The sequence below is a fragment of the Thalassophryne amazonica genome, chromosome 1 (assembly GCF_902500255.1).
Source record: "Thalassophryne amazonica chromosome 1, fThaAma1.1, whole genome shotgun sequence".
NCBI lineage: Eukaryota > Metazoa > Chordata > Actinopteri > Batrachoidiformes > Batrachoididae > Thalassophryne > Thalassophryne amazonica.
Window position 1 is genome coordinate 95,071,172 of NC_047103.1, and position 23,152 is coordinate 95,094,323.

The 23,152-nt window shown below is 42.1% G+C and overlaps 1 protein-coding gene across 1 annotated transcript in view; it reads left to right on the plus strand.

Annotated features, from left to right (window-relative positions):
• The window catches only part of ift74 (intraflagellar transport 74), a 137,743-nt gene that overhangs the window by 56,519 nt on the left and 58,072 nt on the right, over positions 1–23,152 (plus strand). The window contains exons 8-9 of the mRNA XM_034172843.1: positions 6,155–6,216; positions 9,061–9,199. Coding sequence (XP_034028734.1) covers positions 6,155–6,216; positions 9,061–9,199 — 201 coding nt within the window. The remainder of the gene's footprint in view (positions 1–6,154; positions 6,217–9,060; positions 9,200–23,152) is intronic.

Consider the following 23,152-nt stretch of genomic DNA (forward strand, 5'->3'; position numbering starts at 1 on the left):
AGCTACAGCATCCAAAGTTGTCCTCAATGAGGATATAAAACTATTGACGAGATAATCTATCTCACTCACAGAGTTTAGGTAGCTACTCTGCACTGTTTTGGTATATGGCATTGGAGAACATAAAGAAGGAATCATATCCTTAAACCTAGTTACAGCGCTTTCTGAAAGACTTCTACTGTAATGAAACTTATTCCCCACTGCTGGGTAGTCCATCAGAGTAAATGTAAATGTTATTAAGAAATGATCAGACAGAAGGGGGTTTTCAGGGAATACTGTTAAGTCTTCAATTTCCATACCATAAGTCAGAACAAGATCTAAGGTATGATTAAAGTGGTGGGTGGACTCATTTACATTTTGAGCAAAGCCAGTCGAGTCTAACAATAGATTAAATGCAGTGTTGAGGCTGTCATTCTCAGCATCTGTGTGGATGTTAAAATCGCCCACTATAATTATCTTATCTGAGCTAAGCACTAAGTCAGACAAAAGGTCTGAAAATTCACAGAGAAACTCACAGTAACGACCAGGTGGACGATAGATAACAACAAATAAAACTGGTTTTTGGGACTTCCAATTTGGATGGACAAGACTAAGAGACAAGCTTTCAAATGAATTAAAGCTCTGTCTGGGTTTTTGATTAATTAATAAGCTGGAGTGGAAGATTTCTGCTAATCCTCCGCCTCGGCCCGTGCTACGAGCATTCTGGCAGTTAGTGTGACTTGGGGGTGTTGACTCATTTAAACTAACATATTCATCCTGCTGTAACCAGGTTTCTGTAAGGCAGAATAAATCAATATGTTGATCAATTATTATATCATTTACTAACAGGGACTTAGAAGAGAGAGATCTAATGTTTAATAGACCACATTTAACTGTTTTAGTCTGTGGTGCAGTTGAAGGTGCTATATTATTTTTTCTTTTTGAATTTTTATGCTTAAATAGATTTTTGCTGGTTATTGGTGGTCTGGGAGCAGGCACCGTCTCTACGGGGATGGGATAATGAGGGGATGGCAGGGGGAGAGAAGCTGCAGAGAGGTGTGTAAGACTACAACTCTGCTTCCTGGTCCCAAACCTGGATAGTCACGGTTTGGAGGATTTAAGAAAATTGGCCAGATTTCTAGAAATGAGAGCTGCTCCATCCAAAGTGGGATGGATGCCGTCTCTCCTAACAAGACCAGGTTTTCCCCAGAAGCTTTGCCAATTATCTATGAAGCCCACCTCATTTTTTGGACACCACTCAGACAGCCAGCAATTCAAGGAGAACATGCGGCTAAACATGTCACTCCCGGTCCGGTTGGGGAGGGGCCCAGAGAAAACTACAGAGTCCGACATTGTTTTTGCAAAGTTACACACCGATTCAATGTTAATTTTAGTGACCTCCGACTGGCATAACCGGGTGTCATTACTGCCGACGTGAATTACAATCTTACCAATTTTATGCTTAGCCTTAGCCAGCAGTTTCAAATTTCCTTCAATGTCGCCTGCTCTGGCCCCGGAAGACAATTGACTATGGTTGCTGGTGTCGCTAACTTCACATTTCTCAAAACAGAGTTGCCAATAACCAGAGTTTGTTCCTCGGCGGGTGTGTCGCTGAGTGGGGAAAAACGGTTAGAGATGTGAACGGGTTGGCGGTGTACACGGGGCTTCTGTTTAGGACTACGCTTCCTCCTCACAGTCACCCAGTCGGCCTGCTTTCCCGGCTGCTTGGGATCTGCCGGAGGGGAACGTCGGCTAAGCTACCTTGGTCTGCACCGACTACATGTGCCTGGCTAGTGTCGTGGTCCTTCCCTCTGTTGGTCTCAGGATTCCTTTTCAGATAACGCAAAAATGACTGCAGGTTGTTTTCCAGAGAGAAGTCACAACATTAAAAATAAACACAGCCTTGGGCAGGACAAATGGACAGAGGTTAAGTATAATCAAGAAGTCTAGCAAAACAGAACCCTTGACAAACTGAGTCTTTCGCGCGAGAGGCTGGAAACAGTCTATCTGCTCTGTCTTTTATAAGAAACCCGCTGGCATTGCTCCACCTCTGACATTTTATTTATCATTCCCCGGCCAGCTGCAGCTCATCTCTGTTCGGCTGTCAGCCAGCACAGCTACTGAATTGGCACTCATAAGGCAGACACCTGTGAGGTCACCCAGAGGACATGTAGTTCAGATTGGGACACTTGATAAGTTCACCACAGTTTACACAGTTATTGAAAGATTGTATTGTAAAACGGGTCAGAAAACATAAGACTTGTTGTTCTCTCTGCTCCTTTTCATTCAGGTGTTTTGTGATGCTTTATTTCAGCTTTTCTGTTTTTCTATTTAAGAAAGAAAGAGAGAACTAGAGACCAAAAAATTCCTCTACACTAGCTGTAGGATTTTCCAAGGTGCAGAGCCGAGTCTCCAGTTCGCCCAGCCTGGCCTCCAAAGCTACGAATAAGCTACACTTATTACAAGTACCGTTACTGCTAAAGGAGGCCGAGGAATAACTAAACATTTCACACCCAGAGCAGAAAAGTGCGGGAGAGACAGGAGAAGCCGCCATGCTAAACCGGCTAAGAGCTAGTAGCTGCGCTAAGCTAGCGGATTCCTAAAAACACACAAAGTGTTATGTTTCGGACGCGGTCGGAGTACCGACCCAGCGTTTGAAAGGAGCCAGCATAAAATAAGCAGAGCACGGTTCAAAAGATAACAGAATTTAATAAACATAACATTGTAGTGCTAAACAACCAAAAATGTCCGCGGTCTGGTGAGGTGAAAACACGGCGCGCTCTCAACAGCGCAAACGGTCCGGAGCCACAGCAGTTCGGACCCAGGGACCCCGCCGACACCCCCCAGGTGGCCGCGACAAACCGAGTCTGTGAAGAAAGAAAACATGAGGTGAGTCCAACTCCACACAGAGAGACACAACTCAAAGGTGCACGCAATCAGCAAACACTTCCTGGCTTAAATCTATACATCAGCTTCTTACCCTGCAGGCACGGAACAACTCAGTTCAAATCTCCACTGCAGCAGAAGCTGATTAGACAATTAGCATAACGTGACAGCTCACTAACACAAGGTGTGAGGGACACCAAATCCACTGTCATTACTTCATAAAAGTCACCAAAACCAAATTACCTCAGGAAGTGTGCTGAAGAGCGTGAGACCTCACCCAATCTTCCTTCACAGACTGTGGCGTCAAACCTGGAGCGGTCTCTGCGTCCGTGATGGTGAGATTGTTCTCCTGACGTCGATCTCACACGTCTGCTCACAAGGTCGAGTCTCTGGCAATCACACACTGTGCATTCAAGGTTTAAATGCAGCAATCTCTGATTAAGACAAAATACACCACAGCTGTGAGTCCTGATGACCTGCACGTGATAACAAGCCTCAGGTGTTCAGGGTGAGGTCCTGATGCTCAGCCACTCAGTCCTGAATGCATACCACCTGGTGGGAAAAACAGAAAACAAAAACCAAGCCAGCCAAACACCCCAGCCCACAACACAAAGTGAATAATGTGTAAATAATTTAGAGGTGATTCAGCAGAGGGAGTGCTTTAGTTAAGGCACGTGAAGATTACACTGTGAAACAAATCGTTATCTAGTTAACTAGATCAATCTAACTGCGCAGATTAAACAGCTAACAGATACAGCAAAACACTGCTGTGCTCCGGAACAGGAAGTGATACAATACCGCAGTGAGACATGATCTTTGTACTTCAAAAAAAATCCAAGAGAAGTGCTGGGAACAGAGCATAGGTCTTTATGTAGCCTTCATTGACCTAATGAAGGCATTTGGCACAGTGAGCAGAGATGGATTTTACTGTATTCTGAGCAAAATCAGATGATCCACGTCCCCAAATTCCTCACAATCCTTCAACAACTCCACATAGGCCATCAGAAACAGGCGAAGCGCAATGTGGAGTACTCCGACATGTTTCCTTTTGAGAACGGCATAAAGGAGGGTTGTGTTCTTGCGTCAACACTGTTTGCCATCTTCTTTGCCATGATGCTTCAAGAAGCAAAGGGAGATCTATAGGATGGCATCTACATCTGGTTCCGCCCCGACGGTAGTGTATTAAACCCGCAAAGCCTGTTGTCCCGCACCGAGACGACAGACGAACTGATCACTGACTTGCTGTTTACTGATGTCTGTGCCCTCCTGCCACACACAGAGGAAACTCTCCAGAGAATCGTTATATGCTTTGCAAATGGACTGACTATTAGCCTCAAGACAACAGAGGCTATGTGCCTGGAAGCCCCCCGTGACACCTACCACCCACCCAGTATTAATGTCAATGGACACCAGCTGAATGTAGTGGACACCTTCACCTATCTAGGAAGTGTCATCTCCAATGATGCTACTGCAACAAAGGATGTTGAAACCACATTGCCAAAACAAGCAGCTCCTTCGGATGCCTGCAAAAGCGTGTCTGAAAAAACAATCTCTCTTCATTGAAATCAAGCTCAAAGTGTACAGAGCTGTTGTGATCACCACACTCCTCTATGCCTCAGAGACCTGGGTGCTGTACAGGAAGCAAGTGTAACTGCTAGAGCGATTCCACCAGAGATACCTTCATTCAGTTATGGACATACGCTGGCAGGACTACGTCACAAACGAGGAAGTGCTCAAGTGTGCCAAAGCCAAGAGCATAGAGAGCATGCTGAGGCAGTTGTGATGGACAGGTCACATCTCACACATGGAAGACTCCAGGATTCATAAGGCTGTGTTCTGTGGTGAACTGAAGCAAGGCAAGTGAGAATGAGGGGCATCCAGGAAGCTCTTTAAAAACCAGCTGAAGTGACAGCTTGTCACTGGCCAAAATTGATCAAGACAATGGAGAACTTTAATCAAGCAGGTCACTTTGAAGCATAAAGGAAGCTGGCAGCTGACACCAAATGCCAGAGGAGAAAGCAGGCCACTTCACAGCTCCCAATGCCAGACCAAGCCTTTGTCCATGCTGCTCCAGGCTCTGCAGATCCCGGATTGGACTTCACAGTCACAGCTTAGCTTGTGACCGCAATAACAACAGGACCTCTTCCCATTGATCTTCGGAACGAAGAAACAGCTTAATTAAGGCTAAATAAGGTGTAGTTATTATAAAGTGCGTAAGTGAGTAAATAATCATTATGTCAACTTGGTATAAACACAAGAATAGATGGATATTTTGTTAATGTCAAGTTGTCATAATAAGGACATCCCAAACAAAATTTAATGTCAAGTTATGACAACAACATTTTTTGGTAATGTCACTTTGATTCATGTCAATTTGTCATAATAAGCACATCCCTAACAAATTTATTGTCAAGTTGTCATGACAAAGACAACTTCTGGTTACACTGTGGTAATCAAGACAACCCAAAAAATGTTAACTTTACAGTTATTGTATTGCTATTATTGTGAAGCACTTTGGTCAGCTGCACCTGTGTTTAAATGTGCTATATAAATAAACTTGAATTGAATTGAAATGAACTTATCACTACAAAAACCGAATGACACTTAATGACATCAGTCGTAAACATTTATGACATTGACTTAATGTTTTGTGACACATTCATGACTGTGTCATGTAACAGTAATGACAGTGTCATGTCACTATTACGATGATACCTTCAAGTAAAGTGTTACCCCACAGTTTTCTGGGTATGATCCAGTACACAGGGGCCGCTGTTGAGGACGCCAGTAGCCTAAAACAATGAAGAGCATGCCTGTATCTCAACTGGCTGTGGCATATAGTTGGCTACTACTGAGTGGTGTGGATGGGCCAGTTGTTTATTTGGGTTTTTGACATTCAGGATCCAAGACGTTGCCGTAGTGTGTTGGTGATGTCCAGCACGAGTGCTTTCTACCAGACCTGAACTGAGTCCTCATCTTCAGAGCATTAGAACATCTATCTGACTTTTTCTTTCTTTCTTCAGCATAGTTAAAAATAAGCATATTTTTCACATTTCTTTATTTGCCCTGTGATAGTATGGTGCCCTGTCTGTGTTGTACCCTCACCTTTTACATGGTGACCTCTGGGATAGACTTCAACTTGAGTGAATGAATGTTCCATTATTTGGGGTACGTTTGTTGAGGAAAAAGCAGTAAATTGAATCAGTAGGTAAGATTTGTTTCAATAGTGCCAAGACCGGTCCTTTATGCAGATACAATGAAAATGTCTATTTTATTTTGTTTTTCCTAACAGCTGAAAGTCCACAATGACAGTATGGCTGAAAGCATGTACAGTATCTTCACTCAAAGGACAGAGTAAGTATTCATGAGAAAAAAGTATTTTATTTATTAATTTGTCATCTGATTCTTGATGAACGTGATTTGTTGTTACTGCCAGTTTCTAGGAAAACCCAGACTGAGAGTACTATTGCTAAGGCATTTGTCAGAAAGCCATCTTCCTATGGGTGCATTCACACTCTATGATTAGCCCGGTGTTTACCAGTGGAGAGTGAAACGTTGATTAACTTCGACCATCATTGATGTCTGACGACAGGCGACACTGATGTTCATCGTGGTCCCAGAAAAATTTTCCACATGCTTAAAATCTTTGACATTCATGCTAAAACGCAGTCAAGAGTTGAGCTCCACTACCACAACATCACATCCGATAGTACGCTGTTACTACTCTGATCCTCTCCTCTGGCCAATGTCAGAGGTATGCCTTGAAGCACCACCTCCCCTAGATCCCTCGGGCATGTAGAAATATGAAGAGATGTGAAGGAATATGTAGAACCTGTCTCAACAACACACCAGTAGCAACTGATGGAATTGCATGTTACGTCACGTTTATATAGGCTACGTCACAAGACGTTGAGGCGGCCATCAGGTCCGCCAAGCTATGCTACTGCTCCGCTGTGCTACCAATGTGTTCACCCTCTGATGGTGAATGTTGAACTACGTCTTGTAGTAAGTCAGTGTCAAACTTTGAGTTCCACTAGTACAGCATGACCCTCTGCTATGAGCTATGTCAGTCTGCATTGAAGACAAGAAATGTGGGCCCCTGGAGTGAGCCGTCTCCGGCATTTCATAGAGAATTTTGAGAATCTGCTACATTGGCCAGTGTCAGCCACTTCTTGTCATAGCATGAAAAGGCCCTATAGTTTCTGTATGGAAGCAGTAGCCAGCTGTTTAATATGAGTGCAGGTCTTTGCTTCAATCCGTCACCTCAGCATGGGACTTCACTAATTAACCACTTTGAGTTGATAGAAGCAGGTAATCAGTAAAATTACATTTTGAGGGCATTGGTTCAAACAGTGAACAAAGAACTACATCCTTTTCATGGCACACATGATTATGTACATACCAATAATATACAGAACAGGATTTGTGATGAAGTAGGGAAAATAGCCTTTTATTTGATTGAAAGTAAAATGCAAAACAATGCAGGTGACATTTGAAATGTTTTAACTCATCATCTTGTAATGAATCTCATTTCAGTACTTTCTGAGAATGAATTATCATATACAGTATAATTGAACACTATGGAAGCGCAAGAAAAGGTTTTACCACAATTTCAACTGACTAGCTTCTAGGGTTTTCAATGAAAGAAAACCCTAGTGTGTGTTTGTTTGTTTATATGTGTTGACTCTGTGACACACTGGCACAAGGATTGAAACTCTCTGTCGTTATGACAGATTTCTGTTTGCACTGAGCCATCCTGATGCAAAAGCAAGGCTGGACGCAAAATATAAAATTTACTGTGTTCAAAACATTCAAAAATCGATTTTTGGAAGAACGTCTCTCTTTTTTTTGTTTGTTTGTTTTGTTTGTTTTGTTTTTGAGGAACAGACAAGTACCCTCGTCTACTCCTCTGTGTCATATGTGCACTCCGCTGGAGGGAACGAGGTTCTGTTGCCAATGCCTCAATAAGGAAAGTTTCTATTGGCTGCCCTAAAAGGTGCTAAATAACGCCATTATGTCATTTTCAGAATTGTTCATTTGCATATAATTGTTATTGATGCTGTAGGAGAGAGGAATGTTGTCATGAGTGGAACAAAAAATAAAAAAAAAACACCCTAAATATATTTAGGACGACAAATTAACTTTCTTCTGTTGATTCTTGGGGTTGGAACTGACAAAGTGACCCAAAAGAAACACTAGCAGAATTACTTGGGGTCTTTAGTTTTCTTAAGTCTGGTATTCAGTGCAGTGATTTATTTTTGACAACAAAAAAATCTGCCCGGAATTGTCATGACATACAGGCAGTTTGGAATGATTTATGAATAGAATTTTATGTGGCAAAAAATAGCCATGCACAGTTGCAAAGACAGCGGTGGGAACCAGCCTATCTTGTGTCTTTGTGAGCCAATCAGTGATCAGTGCAAAGAGCTCTCAGCCAGCCAAAAAAGACACCCCCCCCCCCCCCCCCCCCCCCCATTTCAGATCCTGGCTGCAGGCCTGAGATTTTAATTGCTATCAAATTAAGTAAAAGCTCTAGAAAAGCTGTCCCCTTAAAATGTGTTTATGGCTGCATTAGTAAAGAGCAACAATAGTGAGTGAGTGAAATATTATGTTTTTCAGAAGGAGAACAATTTGCTGTTTTCTTAGCTGTATTTAGCTTGTTTTACCTTAAATCCTAGAACGTGATCACAAAAGTGTTTCAAGAAAAAGGTAGATCGTGAACATCTTATGATTTGGATGTGAAAACAATTTTAGTCAGATTTTTATTTATTTATTTATTTATTTATTCATGCATTGATGATCCCTGCTGGCAGCCTGTCTAGGGTGCACCCAGCCTCTTGCCTAATGGTTGCTGGAATGGGCCGCAACCCCCCCCCCCCCTTTGACCCTCGTTATAATTGGCATCAGAAAATGTATGTTCTATGGATGGATGCATGGATGGAAGAAGGCAGAGGTGCAAAGTTGTCCCAGTCTCCTCGTGGCTTCAGTAGATTACAAAAACAACATCTGACATCTGTCCAGAATAGTGCCATTTTAACAAAGTCTGAGGTGCTGCACAGAATCCTCAAGTTCTCAGGAGCTGTGCTAGAGGAAGACACGCACAGTCTACAAGGGTGGGAGGAAGATTTCCTGTATGTTGGTCAAACAAAGTTGGGGGGAAAAAATGAACTTTTGCGTGCCTCTTTGTTTGCTCCGTAGGAAAGAGGAAGCTATCAAGGCAGTTGAGGAGGAGATCAGGAGGGAAAGGCAGGTTGCTGATGAGGTTGTCAAAGCAATGTCACCTGCAAAACAAGAGAAGTATTTCTCCATGACAGCAACCAATAAGGAACTGCTACAGGTATTGCTATCCTGGCCTTATAATATTTAAGGTTGGGGGGGGGGGGGGGGGGGGTCATAATTCTTACATGGCACTGCTGTACTTTACTGTGTTCCATAGAATAATAAGAAAAATAGAGAGCAGGCAACCCCGACCTTGTGATTAGCAACAAGGCTTCACAAGCATCACATGTATGTCTTCATTTAATGTTTTGGTCTTTGTTCATATTAGAAGATGCCTATATTGCTAAAAATAGGAGGTCCACTGGTCCTCATCTGTGTCTAGCAGAAACCAAAATTTCAGAATTTAATATGTAGTAGTTTTTATAGAATTACTTGACATTTTGCAATTCACTGACTGACTCCATTAATCAGTCATCATCATTAGTTTTCTGGTTTACCTTATTTTAATTATTTTTGGTTATTGTACTTTATTTATTTATTACTTTGTGATATGGGCATTGTTTATGTTGTTGTGGAGCTATGTTCAGCACTTGGTTGATTTTTCTTCTTTTAAAGCACTTCATAAATAAATTTATAAAGGGTCCAAGCCCTGAAGGGTTGTAATCAGAAGGATTATTATTAATATTATCTTAGCCAAGTGGCCTCTGTGTGCATGCATGTATGCGTGCATGTGTATGGCCAAAAACCCCGAACTCCCATGGTGCATTGCAGCACCATGTCCATTATTCACTGTTGTTAGCTAATATCGCTAATTTCTCCAAAAATATTAGTCCTATCAACTCTCCATTTTCACATCATTCATCCTTGACCCAAAATACATAAGCATACTAAACAACAAATGTCAGCTCTTCCCAGTTTCTTCATGATCAAAGCCATACACAACGCACGCACATACGCACACATACACACATGCACACAGAAGCCACTTGGCTATTAAAATATAGAAAATAAAAGGCCTGTGCTCTTCCTCTAAAAACTGTTTAGGTCTAAGGTTCTAAAAACATTCTGGACTCACATGCATTCAAACTCATCATAGAAACTTTCCATAATTTATTACCACCCTTCAAAAATGTCAGCTATTTTATAAACACTACCCAAATCACCCACGGGCAACATGCTCATTATTACAACCCCAATTCCAATGAAGTTGGGACGTTGTGTAAAATGTAAATAAAAACAGAATACAATGATTTGCAAATCCTCTTCAACCTATATTCAATTGAATACACCACAAAGAAAAGATATTTAATGCTAAAACTGATAGATTGTATTGTTTTTGTGCAAATATTTGTTCATTTTGAAATGGATGCCTGCAACACATTTAAAAAAAGCTGGGACAGTGGTATGTTTACCACTGTGTTACATCACCTTTCCTTCTAACAACACTCAATAAGCATTTGGGAACTGAGGACACTAATTGTTGAAGCTTTGTAGGTGGTTTCTTTCCCATTCTTGCTCGATGTACAACTTCAGTTTTTCAACAATCCAGGGTCCCCGTTGTCGTATTTTGCACTTCATAATGTGCCACACATTTTCAATGGGCAACACGTCTGGACTGCAGGCAGGCCAGTCTAGTACCCGCACTCTTTTACTATGAAGCCACGCTGTTGTAACACGTGCAGAATGTGGCTTGGCATTGTCTTGCTGAAATAATCAGGGACGTCCCTGAAAAAGACGTTGCTTGGATGGCAGCATGTGTTGCTCCAAAACCTGGATGTACCTTTCAGCATTGATGGTGCCAACACAGATGTGTAAGTTGTCCATGCCATGGGCACTAACACACCCACATACCATCACAGATGCTGGCTTTTGAACTTTGTGCTGGTAACAATCTGGATGGTCTTTCTCCACTTTTGTCCGGAGGAAACGACATCCATGATTTCCAAAATAATTTGAAATGTGGACTCATCAGACCATAGCACACCTTTGCGTCTGTCCATTTCAAATGAGTTTGGGCCCAGAGAAGTCGGCGGCATTTGTGGATGTTGTTGATGTATGGCTTTCGCTTTGCATGATAGAGTTTTAACTTGCACTTGTAGATGTAGCGACGAACTGTGTTAACTGACAATGGTATTCTGAAGTGTTCCTGAGCCCATGCAGTAAGATCCTTTACACAATCATGTCAGTTTTTAATGCAGTTGCGTCTGAAGGATCGAAGGTCACGGGCATTCCATGTTGGTTTTCGGCTTTGCTGCTGACGTTTAGCAGGTTCTCCAGTTTCTCTGAATCTTCTGATTATGTTATGGACTGTAGATGATGCAATCCCTACATTCCTTGCAATTGAATGTTGAGAAACATTGTTTTTAAACTGTTGGACTATTTTTTCATGCAGTTGTTCACAAAGTGGTGATCCTCGCCCCATCTTTGCTTGTGAACGGATGAGCCTTTTGGGGATGCGCCTTTTATATCCAATCATGACACTCACCTGTTTCCAGTTAGGTGTTCTTTGAGCATTCATCACCTTTCCCAGCCTATTTTGCCCCGTCTTTTTTTAAACGTGTTGCAGGCATCCATTTCAAAATGAGCAAATACTTGCACAAAAACAAAAAAGTCTTTCAGTTTGACATTAAATATCTTGTCTTTGTGTTGTATTCAATTGAATATAGGTTGAAGAGGATCTGCAAATCATTGTATTCTGTTTTAATTTGCATTTTCCGCAACGTCCCAACTTCATTGGAATTGGGGTTGTGGTATTTACAGAAAGTGTTCAATAATTCTTTAAACAAAATTAGGCAGGTGCATAAATTTGGGCACCCTTGTCATTTTATTGATTTGAATACATTTAGCACTAATTATTGGAACACAAAATTGGTTTGAAAAGCACATTGACCCTTGACCTCCTTACACAGGTGAATCCAATCATGAGAAAGGGTATTTAAGGTGGCCATTTGCAAATGTTTCCCCTCTTTGCATCTCTTCTAATAAGTGGCAACATGAGAGCCTCTAAACAACTCTCAAATGACCTGAAAACAAAGATTGTTCAACATCATGGTTTAGGGAAGGATGTAAAAAGTTATCTCAAAGATTTCAGCTGTCAGTTTCCACTGTGAGGAACATAGAGAAGAAATGGATGACCACAGGCACAGTACTAGTTGAGACCTGAATTGGCAGGCCAAGAAAAATCTCAGATAAGCTGAAGCAAAGGAGATTGAGAACAGTCATAGTCAACCCATAGACCTGCTCCAAAGACCTACAACATGATCTTGCTGCAGATAGTGTCTCTGTGCATCCTTCAACTATACAGTGCACTTTGCACAAGGAGATGCTGTATGATGCTGTCATGCAGAGGAAGCCTTTTCTGCGTACACGCCACAAACAGAGTTGCTTGAGTTATGCTAAAGCACATTTGGACAAGCCAGCTTCATTTTGGAATAACGTGCTGTGGACTGATGAAACTAAAATTGAGTTATTTGGACATAACAAGGGGCGGTATGCATAGTTGAAAAAGAACACAGCATTCCAAGAAAAAAACATGCTACCTACAGTAAAAATTAGAGGTGGTTCCATCATGCTGTGTGACTGTGTGGCCAGTGCAGGTACTGGGAATCTTGTTAAAGTTGAGGGTCACATGGATTCCAGTCAATATCAGCAGATTCTTGAGAACAATGTTCATGAATCAGTGACAAAGTTGAAGCTGCGCCGGGGTTGGATCTTTCAGCAAGACAACGACCGTAAACAAACAGAACGTGCGTGGATTCATGTCTGCACACACTTTGATACATCTGATATCAAAGTGTAATCTGATGATATTTGTGCTTATGCCTGATTCAGGGTTTTGGCATACGGTAACTTTTAGTAGAAAGTCAACGCAAGTCTCTGTACATGAGGCCCCTTGTTACCGGCTGGGTGCGTTGTTGAAGCACAGTTGGAACCTGGTGGACACCCGGTGGCAACCTGGAGATTCTGGCCCCGAGTCAGTGGAAGATCTGAGGTTAAATACTGGTGGTGATGGAGCGGGCTGACAATCAGCTGTGTAGCGCCGCTCTGAACAGAGCCCACATGCTGTCTTGACAGGAGCGGTTGAGCTGTGACATCACGCACAGCTGACGCCACCATCCAAGCAGAAAACTGCCAGTCAGCTTCACGTCAGCTCCTGGAAAAACAGACAGAGCAGAAACCAGGACAGACCAGACAGGACCCAGGGGCAGACCCTAACAATTACAACCCCAATTTCAATTACGTTGGGACTAGGGTTGAGCCGGATACTCGTCTGCAATGAGTATCTGGTATGGATAAAGCATTTTTGACGAGTACAAGCATGATACGAATAAAACTCATCAATATCTGTGCTCATGTTGAAAGAAAATTCTTATTAGCTAACTGACTGTCTTCACGCTCTATGATTGGCCAGTCACACACATCTCTGCAGCCGCTCCGACCTGTCTCTCACTCTCGCAAAGAGACACACAGACAGGAACTGATCTCTCTCTCTGTGCTTGGCTTGACTCCAGCTCACATTGCTGCTCTCTTCAGCACTCCTTAGGTTTTCTTCAGCTCCTCTCTATTTTGGTATGATATTTAAAGTTACTTTGTGAACTTGTTTCGGAACGTACATGGTGCATTTGACAAGACAGAGCTGAAAACGGTTCGTGTCGCGTCCGCCACTGCCTCCAGCCAGGTTGGGCTTTTTTTTTCTTTCTTTTTTTTTAATACCATATGCTTGTTTGGCTGGTGATAGAAAGTGAGTTCACTTGGAAAACTTTGCTCACACTAAACGTTGTGCTTTTGAGAAGAATGCAGTATTATTTCCCTGTTTGCCATCACTGGATGTTTGCATGAATCACAAAGTTCACACAGATCATTAAAAAATCAACAGTCTTATAGACCACTTACACACATACGCACATATAGCTGAACACACAAAGTATTCATCTTTTTATTGAATATGGCTACATGCAGTATCTGACACTTTCTCACTGAAGTTCAAAAAAATAAATATAATATTATAAGTATTATAAATTCTGCTTTATACTCGTATACTGTAAATAGGCTTTTTATTGGCTTTGAATACAGTAGATTTTTTAACTGTTACATAGCGCACACACACTCTATCTCTCTCTTTTATACAATGAGTGATACAGAGGGTACTTCAGCTGACACTCAACCAGACAATATCACTCACAGTAGCAGTAGTAGTAGCACCCACCTTGGCCCCACTGAGACCAATATTGCATCTGGTGATGGAGGTCCTCCTCCACCGAAAAAAAAAGGACCTCTGCAGTGTGGGACTCTTTCACTGTTTGTGAAAATGATCCCTCCAAAGCCATGTGTAAGCTTTGCAAGTCCAAAATAAGCAGAGGTAGAGATCCAAAACATTACAATACAACATCTCTACATAACCATCTGTTATATGTTCATCACATGAGAAAGCCCGCTTTATCAACCACCTCCTCCTCCACCTCTCCTGGCAGCATCAGGGTTCACCTTCTTCCTCCTCTTCACCAATACTTGCTGCATTTGCAGCAAAGCAGCCATTCTCTGCAAACCCCCAAAAAATTAGATGATTGGTAAAATGATCTGCACTGACCTTGAGCCTTTCTCTGTGGTGGAGAGGAAAGGTTTCAAGTCTCTTGTTGCCTTTTTAGAGCCCAAGTATAAGATCCCGTCAAGGCACTATTTCAGTAGAACTGTAGTGCCTGAGTTGTATGAGACAATGGGCCTCATGCATCAACGTGCGTACGGCGATATTTGAGCGTATATGGGGTGTACGCCAAAACGGCTGCGCTACTTGGCATTTATCAATGTGGTCGTTGGTGTATGCTGCGCTGAAAATATACACCAGGTCGAGAGGTGGCGTAAATTATACACCAAAATGAACCAGCACAGGAATCCACATAAAAATGAAAATTATCAACATGATAAACAGTGCCATTATACAAATCAATGCATATGTTACATAAATAACACTTTCCTGATTATACTACATAATAATCAATACAAATCCCGCTTTTGCGGGATTGCTGGTCTGTCGAGCACGATCCGTGGCCACAGCACTGACCGCAAAGACAGCGCTGCTTGCCTTTTTCTCCAGAGCCTGGAGCCAGAGCAGCGCTGAGCTTAACTTTATGTGGTGTGATCATTTTAGACAATGAAATTGATAATTACAACTGTAGTGTTGTCATTCCCTTCGTCTGTGCTGCAATCAGGTTTTGTTTTCTCCATTCGTTTGTTACAATAAAATAAATAAATAAATACATTTTAAAAATAAAGAAATCTGAAAAATTAGGCGTGTCATTAATTGAGCGAGCAAATATCCACGTCAAGAATTATTGACATGTGAAAAGAGAATACAGTGGTCCCTCGCTATAACGCGGTTCACCTTTCGCGGCCTCGCCATTTCGCGGAGTTTTTAGTCCAATTTTGCATGTCTTTTTTTTTTTTTTTTTTTTTTTTACAGTGTTCTGTGTTCTGCGTGTCTGTTTATAAGAATCTTCTCGCCCAGAAGAAAAAAGAGCGCCAACAACTACTCATAACTGTGTTTGTCACTCGGAAACAGACACCTGCAGCCAGGTGTGAGTGGAAAAAGGCGCGGCGCCAGGACTCAGAGGCGCGATCAGAGGAACTGAGAAATACTGGTCAGTCACTATTAATAATTTCTTATGTGTCCAACCTCGTACGTTGATCGTTAAAATTAAATTCGTTAGTTCTAAGAGCCATCATAATTATTTATAGGAAAACGTTCTATTTTTATTTCTCAAACAAATGTTTGGGCCTGAAAACAGGTTGGTCTTATTTTTCTAATAAGGTTTGAACTTTGAGAGTGTTTACACACGAGAGAAAAGTGAGAAAATGTTCATGCCTGATTGAGAAAGTGTATAAAGTGGTTTTACAGGGGTTTTACAGCTTTGAAACATCTATAATAATTGTAAAAAATAACGCTGACTATGTCGCGGTTTCGCGTATTACGGGCTATTTTTAGAACGTAACTCCCGTGATAAACGAGGGACCACTGTAACACTTTTTTGATTATACTACAAAACAATTGATACGATGGCCGCTTTTGACGCTCTATTGGCACGCGTCGCGATTGGTGAAGTTCTTTTTCTTTGCCGTCTACCTGGCTTCCATGTCGTAAAATGAGGGTGTGTCTGAAGCGGAGTCTGAATATTTATGGGCGTGTTTATTATAATTACGATTGTTTTCACCCGCCGCATTTATCAAGGTCATGTCAGGCGTACGCCGGAACTGGGCAGGTGCGCACTGCTCGATACATATCACGGCAACTTTGGTGTACTTCAAATTTACACCGTAAATTTACGCCACAAGTGTGCAACGTTGATACATGAGGCCCAATGAGAGGGGAGCTGTTCCAGTCACTCGAGGCAGCTGATGGAGGTGTCGTCAACCTCACTACCGATCTCTGGACCAGCAACCACAATGCCCATGCATACCTCTGTATAACTGGGCACTGGTGTGAACGTGTGGGGGAATCATCAGTGCAGAGGAAAGCAGGTCTGCTAAATGTTGGTGTGCTGGACATTAGGCTTTTTCCCCATGGGAGTGCTTTAACACCACAGTAGACTTTGACAGCACCAACTTTATCAAATCAAATCAAATCATTTTTATTTATATAGCGCCAAATCACAACAAACAGTCGCCCCAAGGCGCTTTATATTGTAAGGCAAAAGCCATACAATAATTACAGAAAAACCCCAACGGTCAAAACGATCCTCTGTGAGCAAGCACTTGGCGACAGTGGGAACGAAAACTCCCTTTTAACAGGAAGAAACCTCCAGCAGAACCAGGCTCAGGGAGGGGCAGTCTTCTGCTGGGACTGGTTGGGGCTGAGGGGAGAGAATCAGGAAAAAGACATGCTGTGGAAGAGAGCAGAGATCAATCACTAATGATTAAATGCAGAGTGGTGCATACAGAGCAAAAAGAGAAAGAAACACTCAGTGCATCATGGGAACCCTCCAGCAGTCTAAGTCTAATTTTGCAATCATGGAACGGAGGCAAGGCACTATGCAGCAAAATAAGAGTGCAAAAACTGCAACAATGATCAATAGAGGGGTCAAAGCTCGTAGTAGAAGTTGCCACCAACTTCCTGATGTAAACCATGATCAGAAACTCCAGCTAGGCGATGACATTGTTGCTTGGACAGAGTCACGGACCTCTGTCATCTCTTGTAGGGCTCGGGTGATGACAGCCCCGTCAGCTGTGTTGTCCGGGATAAAGGTGCAGCACGCTGTGCCCACCAAAGCACACACTCCACCGGAGGGTGCGGTCAGCTGATCAAGAACCGTACTGTTTTGTAGTACCATCAGTCGCAGGGCCCTAATTTCCTCGGTGGTTGCGTTCGCCATCTCAAGTGTGGAGTTCATGAACTGCAGAAACTTCCAGCGGGTGAACTCAACTTCTAGAGCTACGAGGTTGACCCCAACATGTGGAAGCATGCCGAATAGTGACCTCCATCCCTGATTGAATATTCTTTTATCACTACGAATATGGCTGGTATCAGACAGTTGTGGTTTAGCGCGAACATTATGTGGTTCATGGAACTTGATGGTGGCTTTGGACCATTGATCTTTAGGAATATGTACTACTGGTTCGTGTAAATTAATCATTCCACATCTTCCACCCCAATTGGGAGGAAGGTGAGCGTAAACATTGGTCCCGCATAACCAATAATAATCAGTGAGGGCTCTAGTGCCCTTCTGGGTTGGCGCTATGGCTGCACAGTAACAGCGCTTAACGTAAGGGGCCTGGGTGATGTTACACCAGAAACGGTCCGCATCCCTGACGAGGTGAGCCTTGTTCCATTGGGTCTCATCCTGTTTACAGGTTTTATTTCTGTCGCATTCATTTTTTGTTGTTCGATTTACATAATCGTAGAAGGTGTAAGTGGAATTGCAGGAATGAGGTGGAAGCCACCCAAGTAGGTTTGAGCCATTCCCAATTATGCAATAATCAAAGCTATGATAAGGCGTTAAATCGGTTATCAGTAGGGGTTCCTGCACCTAGGGCCATGATAACATAGGAGGTAAACCGGAACCGGTACAGTTCTTTCCCTCCAAGGGAGACGCAGTGGTTTGTTCAGAGGTACAGAATAATTTCCTGGGTAGGTTGACAGGCCTATCAAACAATCAGTATTAACTCGAGTAGCATGTAGTCCATTATGTGTGGTGGAAACAGGCATATGTGTACAGACATAACAGTTGGTACAGTTCACTAGATGTGAAGTGTAATTCACGTAGCGCCACCACATGTTGGTGTGGTAAGGATGTTGTGGTTCATCAGGGTGGTCGATGTATCGTATTTCTCTTCGGGTGAGAGGTTGAACAGGAGCTGATTCATCAGGAGCGGTTTCAGACGGAGGAGGTCGTTCCCACATCTGCCAGAAGAGGTGTCCCAGTAGACAGAAACATGCTAAGATCACAACACACCAGACTGTCTGCCAGACTCCCCCACAACCACGGCGCTTGGCACGTGGGTTGGGTGTACTCTGCGGATCGGTCATTGGTGCTAGGCCACAGCGTCACCTATAGACCACTCTAAGTGAGTAAGGATCTCCCTGCTTCACTGACGTTGAGACGAGACACCACTATACGGTGAATCCCCTTTGTAGTCAGACTTCCCCTTACTCGTTTGTGGTAATAGGCACACACTGCAGCTTACAGTGACTTAGATGTATCCATGATGGTCTTTCAGCGATCTTCACTGCTGTTGGTGTGGTCAGCATGCTTCAGTTTGGCGAAAGCAGTTATGGCTAGTCTTCCTAGCATTTCAGCTAAGTTGTACCCTTTTTGCACTTTGTTCAAAGCTTGGCTGCAGAGTTCAGACGTTCCTGTGCTCACCTTCGTTTGCGTTGCGGATTGAAGGTTGTCGGCAAGTCCAGGTAATAACTCTGCAGTTAGATTGAATAATTTGTTTTAATTAATTAAAGTTTCTTTGAATTCATTAATTCAGTTGTAGAACTGCTTCAATTAAAATATTGGCTTTAGCTAATCCCGTTTGGTTGTAGGATTGTTTCTATGCTGAAAGCAGAATTAGTATAAATCAAAGAATTAGTTTGGAAAATCACAAACAGTAAAAATCCAAAATTAGACAATTGTCACAAATTAGAATCCAAATGAATTTGATTTTAGAGATGTTTTATCTCAATTTATTAAAGTGAAGGAGTTAATCACTAACACTTTTTTTTTCGATTGGAATCAGGATCGTACCAGCTTAATCAGTTTAAAAGTGGTTAAAAATCGTTAAACGACGCATTAAGTTTCACTGATCACTGTCAGGTATTCACAAAAGGAAGCTGGTCAACTATTTACAAATTCGGCTCAATGCCTTTGAAGCCGAAAATGATGTAATGCTGTCCTCCACCTGTAGGTGGGATCACTTGTTCAATAGGCTTGGGGTCTCAAGGAGGGGAGGGGGTTCCCCCCACTCGCTTCCTGTCCTGTCCGCGGTTCCAAGCGGGCTTTTTTAATCGACACTTTCATAAGAAGTAAATTTGGAAAACTATCTTCTGGCTGCTTTGGTCTGGTCTATGACTGTGTTTAAGCACTGCAACCTTTTACAATGTTCTTCAACAGGGGCTTGGTGACTTTCTGAAGTTTTCCGAGTGAGTTAGCAGAGTTAGCTTAGCGTAGCGTGGCCTAGCTTAGCCCATGTGCTGTCGTGCTGTTACATTTTATCGTGTTATAAATTTAAAGTCGGTAGGCGGACTCGACGTTTCTGTTCGTTAGCTTCCCTTCAATTGATCGACGTTAGTTTGCGCCGACGAATTTAATCGTTTCTTATTTTAAAGGTAAGTTAGCTCGCGTGTTAGCGGCTCATAGTTGTTTGGCTGCTTTTTAGCGCGCTGATATGAGGCTGTAGCTTGTCACAGGTCATAAATCACGTTCACTTTCCAGCTTGGTTGAAGCGGATACTTGAGGAGCCAAAATAATTCACTTTTGTGTTTTCAAAAATAAAAGTTTGACGCGTCTGTCCACAAAACAAATAAATTTGCTCAGAGCACACAGACGTTCTTTTGAACTTTAAACGACACATTTAAATGTGGGTAAAAAAGCGTTTAACATCATAATTTGTTTTACATGGGAATTTGGTTTTCATACGCCCATTAAGTGCTTCAACCTGTTCATCTAGTATATTTTATATATATTATATTATATTAGTATATATATATATTAGATTAGTATATTAAATTCTATCAATTTTCGGTCTTTTCTCACTCCCTCCTTCTTGCTGCTTCCACGGTTAATTTGTGTACCAGTGTCTCACACTCCGACACAGTTTGCCCTTGAAGTCGTGTTTTCGCTTCCATTTTTCCACATATTTCTGTCCTTCTGGATCGCATTTTATCATAAATTTGACATCACCTTCAGGTGAATTGTTTTTAGCAACGCTATTGTGTATTCCCCATTTTGGTCGTCTGTTGGTTCGATTCCTAGGGAATCCTAAACAGACGATTTATTTTCTCCCCTTGTACTGTTTGGTTAACAGTTTAGCTGGAAACTATCATTACTTCAACCTCCCGGAGAAGGTGAATGATCTTACCTAATGTATCTTTCCAGTTACGTCGTTCAACACAAACAGGTGTGGTGCAAATGAATGATTTCACAATTTACAGAGACTCTTTGTTTTTGTCCCCTGGAATGGGGGATGTCAGGAGTCCAGTGCTTCAGTTGTTTGTCATTCCATTCATACAGGTCACATTCATACAAATCACTTTCACACTGTTAGACATCTTCTGATTTTATATTGATGTTACTTTGATGTTACTATGGCCTTACTTTGATGCTACTTTGGCGTTACTTTGGTCTTACTTTGATCTTGCTTTTGTCTTATTATGGCCTTACTTTGATGTTACTTTGGTCTTACTTTGATCTTACTTTTGTCTTATTGTGGCCTTACTTTGATGTTACTTTGGTCTTACTTTGATCGTATAGTGGACTTGTTCTCTGACGTGACCCTGTCCGTCTTTTAACAGTCACCCTGTAACTGTTTGCTAATTTGACCCCGTCAAATTTGTTCTGACATGACCCTGTCACGTTTTTAACAGTCACCCCGTAACTGTTTGCTAATTTGACCCCGTAAAATTTGTTCTGACATGACCCTGTCACGTTTTTAACAGTCACCCTGTCACTGTTTTCTAATTTGACCCCGTCAAATTTGTTCTGACATGACACTGTCATGTTTTTAACAGTCACCCTGTAACTGTTTTCTAATTTGACCCAGTCAAATTTGATCTTAGTCCTGACCCTATCAGACCATAAAAGAATTTACTAATTTGACCCCGTCAAATTTGACCTTAGTCCTGACCCTGTCAGACCATAAAAGAATTTACTTACTCCTCTGTCCGGTTCTTTGATTTTTCCTGTTCGGATATCGTCAATCCAGCGTTGCGGTCGGAGGTTGACTTCTAAATCACCGGCCTGGCAGAGAATTCACTCCCTAGGACTTTCTTTCGGCCTCCCTGTGGAGCCGGCCGTCAACGGGCTTTGGTGTGTCTCCCTCCTTTCCGCAGCGACTGGGTATGTTGACATCCGGGTTCACGGCACCAGAAAATATGTCAGGTTTGACCTCGGCTAGACATACAAGAAAGAACCAGACAGAGAGTTGAGATGTCTTTAGTGAGCTTTGCAAAGGAGAGAAACAGCCCCTGGCAATAATTATGGAATCACTGGCCTCGGAGGATGTTTATTCAGTTGTTTAATTTTGTAGAAAAAAAAGCAGATCACAGACATGACACAAAACTAAAGTCATTTCAAATGGCAACTTTCTGGCTTTAAGAAACACTATAAGAAATCAGGAAAAATAATTGTGGCAGTCAGTAACGGTTCCCTTTTTAGACCAAGCAGAAGGAAAGAAATATGGACTCACTCAATTCTGAGGAATAAATTATGGAATCACCCTGTAAATTTTCATCCCCAAAACTAACACCTGCATCAAATCAAATCTGCTTGTTAGTCTGCATCTAAAAAGGAGTGATCACACCTTGGAGAGCTGTTGCACCAAGTGGACTGACATGAATCATGGCTCCAACACGAGAGATGTCAATTGAAACAAAGGAGAGGATTATCAAACTCTTAAAAGGGTAAATCATCACGAATTGTTGCAAAAGATGTTGGTTGTTCACAGTCAGCTGTGTCTAAACTCTGGACCAAATACAAACAACATGGGAAGGTTGTTAAAGGCAAACATACTGGTAGACCAAGGAAGACATCAAAGCGTCAAGACAGAAAACTTAAAGCAATATGTCTCAAAAATCGAAAATGCACAACAAAACAAATGAGGAATGAATGGGAGGAAACTGGAGTCAAGGTCTGTGACTGAACTGTAAGAAACCGCCTAAAGGAAATGGGATTTACATACAGAAAAGCTAAATGAAAGCCATCATTAACACCTAAACAGAAAAAAACAAGGTTACAATGGGCTAAGGAAAAGCAACCGTGGACTGTGGATGACTGGATGAAAGTCATATTCAGTGATGAATCTCAAATCTGCATTGGGCAAGGTGCTGGAACTTTTGTTTAGTGCCGTTCCAATGAGATTTATAAAGATGACTGCCTGAAGAGAACATGTAAATTTCCGCAGTCATTGATGATATGGGGCTGCATGTCAGGTAAAGGCACTGGGGAGATGGCTGTCATTACATCATCAATAAATGCACAAGTTTACGTTGATATTTTGGACACTTTTCTTATCCCATCAATTGAAAGGATGTTTGGGGATGATGAAATCATTTTTCAAGATGATAATGCATCTTGCCATAGAGCAAAAACTGTGAAAACATTCCTTGCAAAAAGGCACATAGGGTCAATGTCATGGCCTGCAAATAGTCCGGATCTTAATCCAATTGAAAATCTTTGGTGGAAGTTGAAGAAAATGGTCCATGACAAGGCTCCAACCTGCAAAGCTGATCTGGCAACAGCAATCAGAGAAAGTTGGAGCCAGATTGATGAAGAGTACTGTTTGTCACTCATTAAGTCCATTCCTCAGAGACTGCAAGCCGTTATAAAAGCCAGAGGTGGTGCAACAAAATACTAGTGATGTGTTGGAGCGTTCTTTT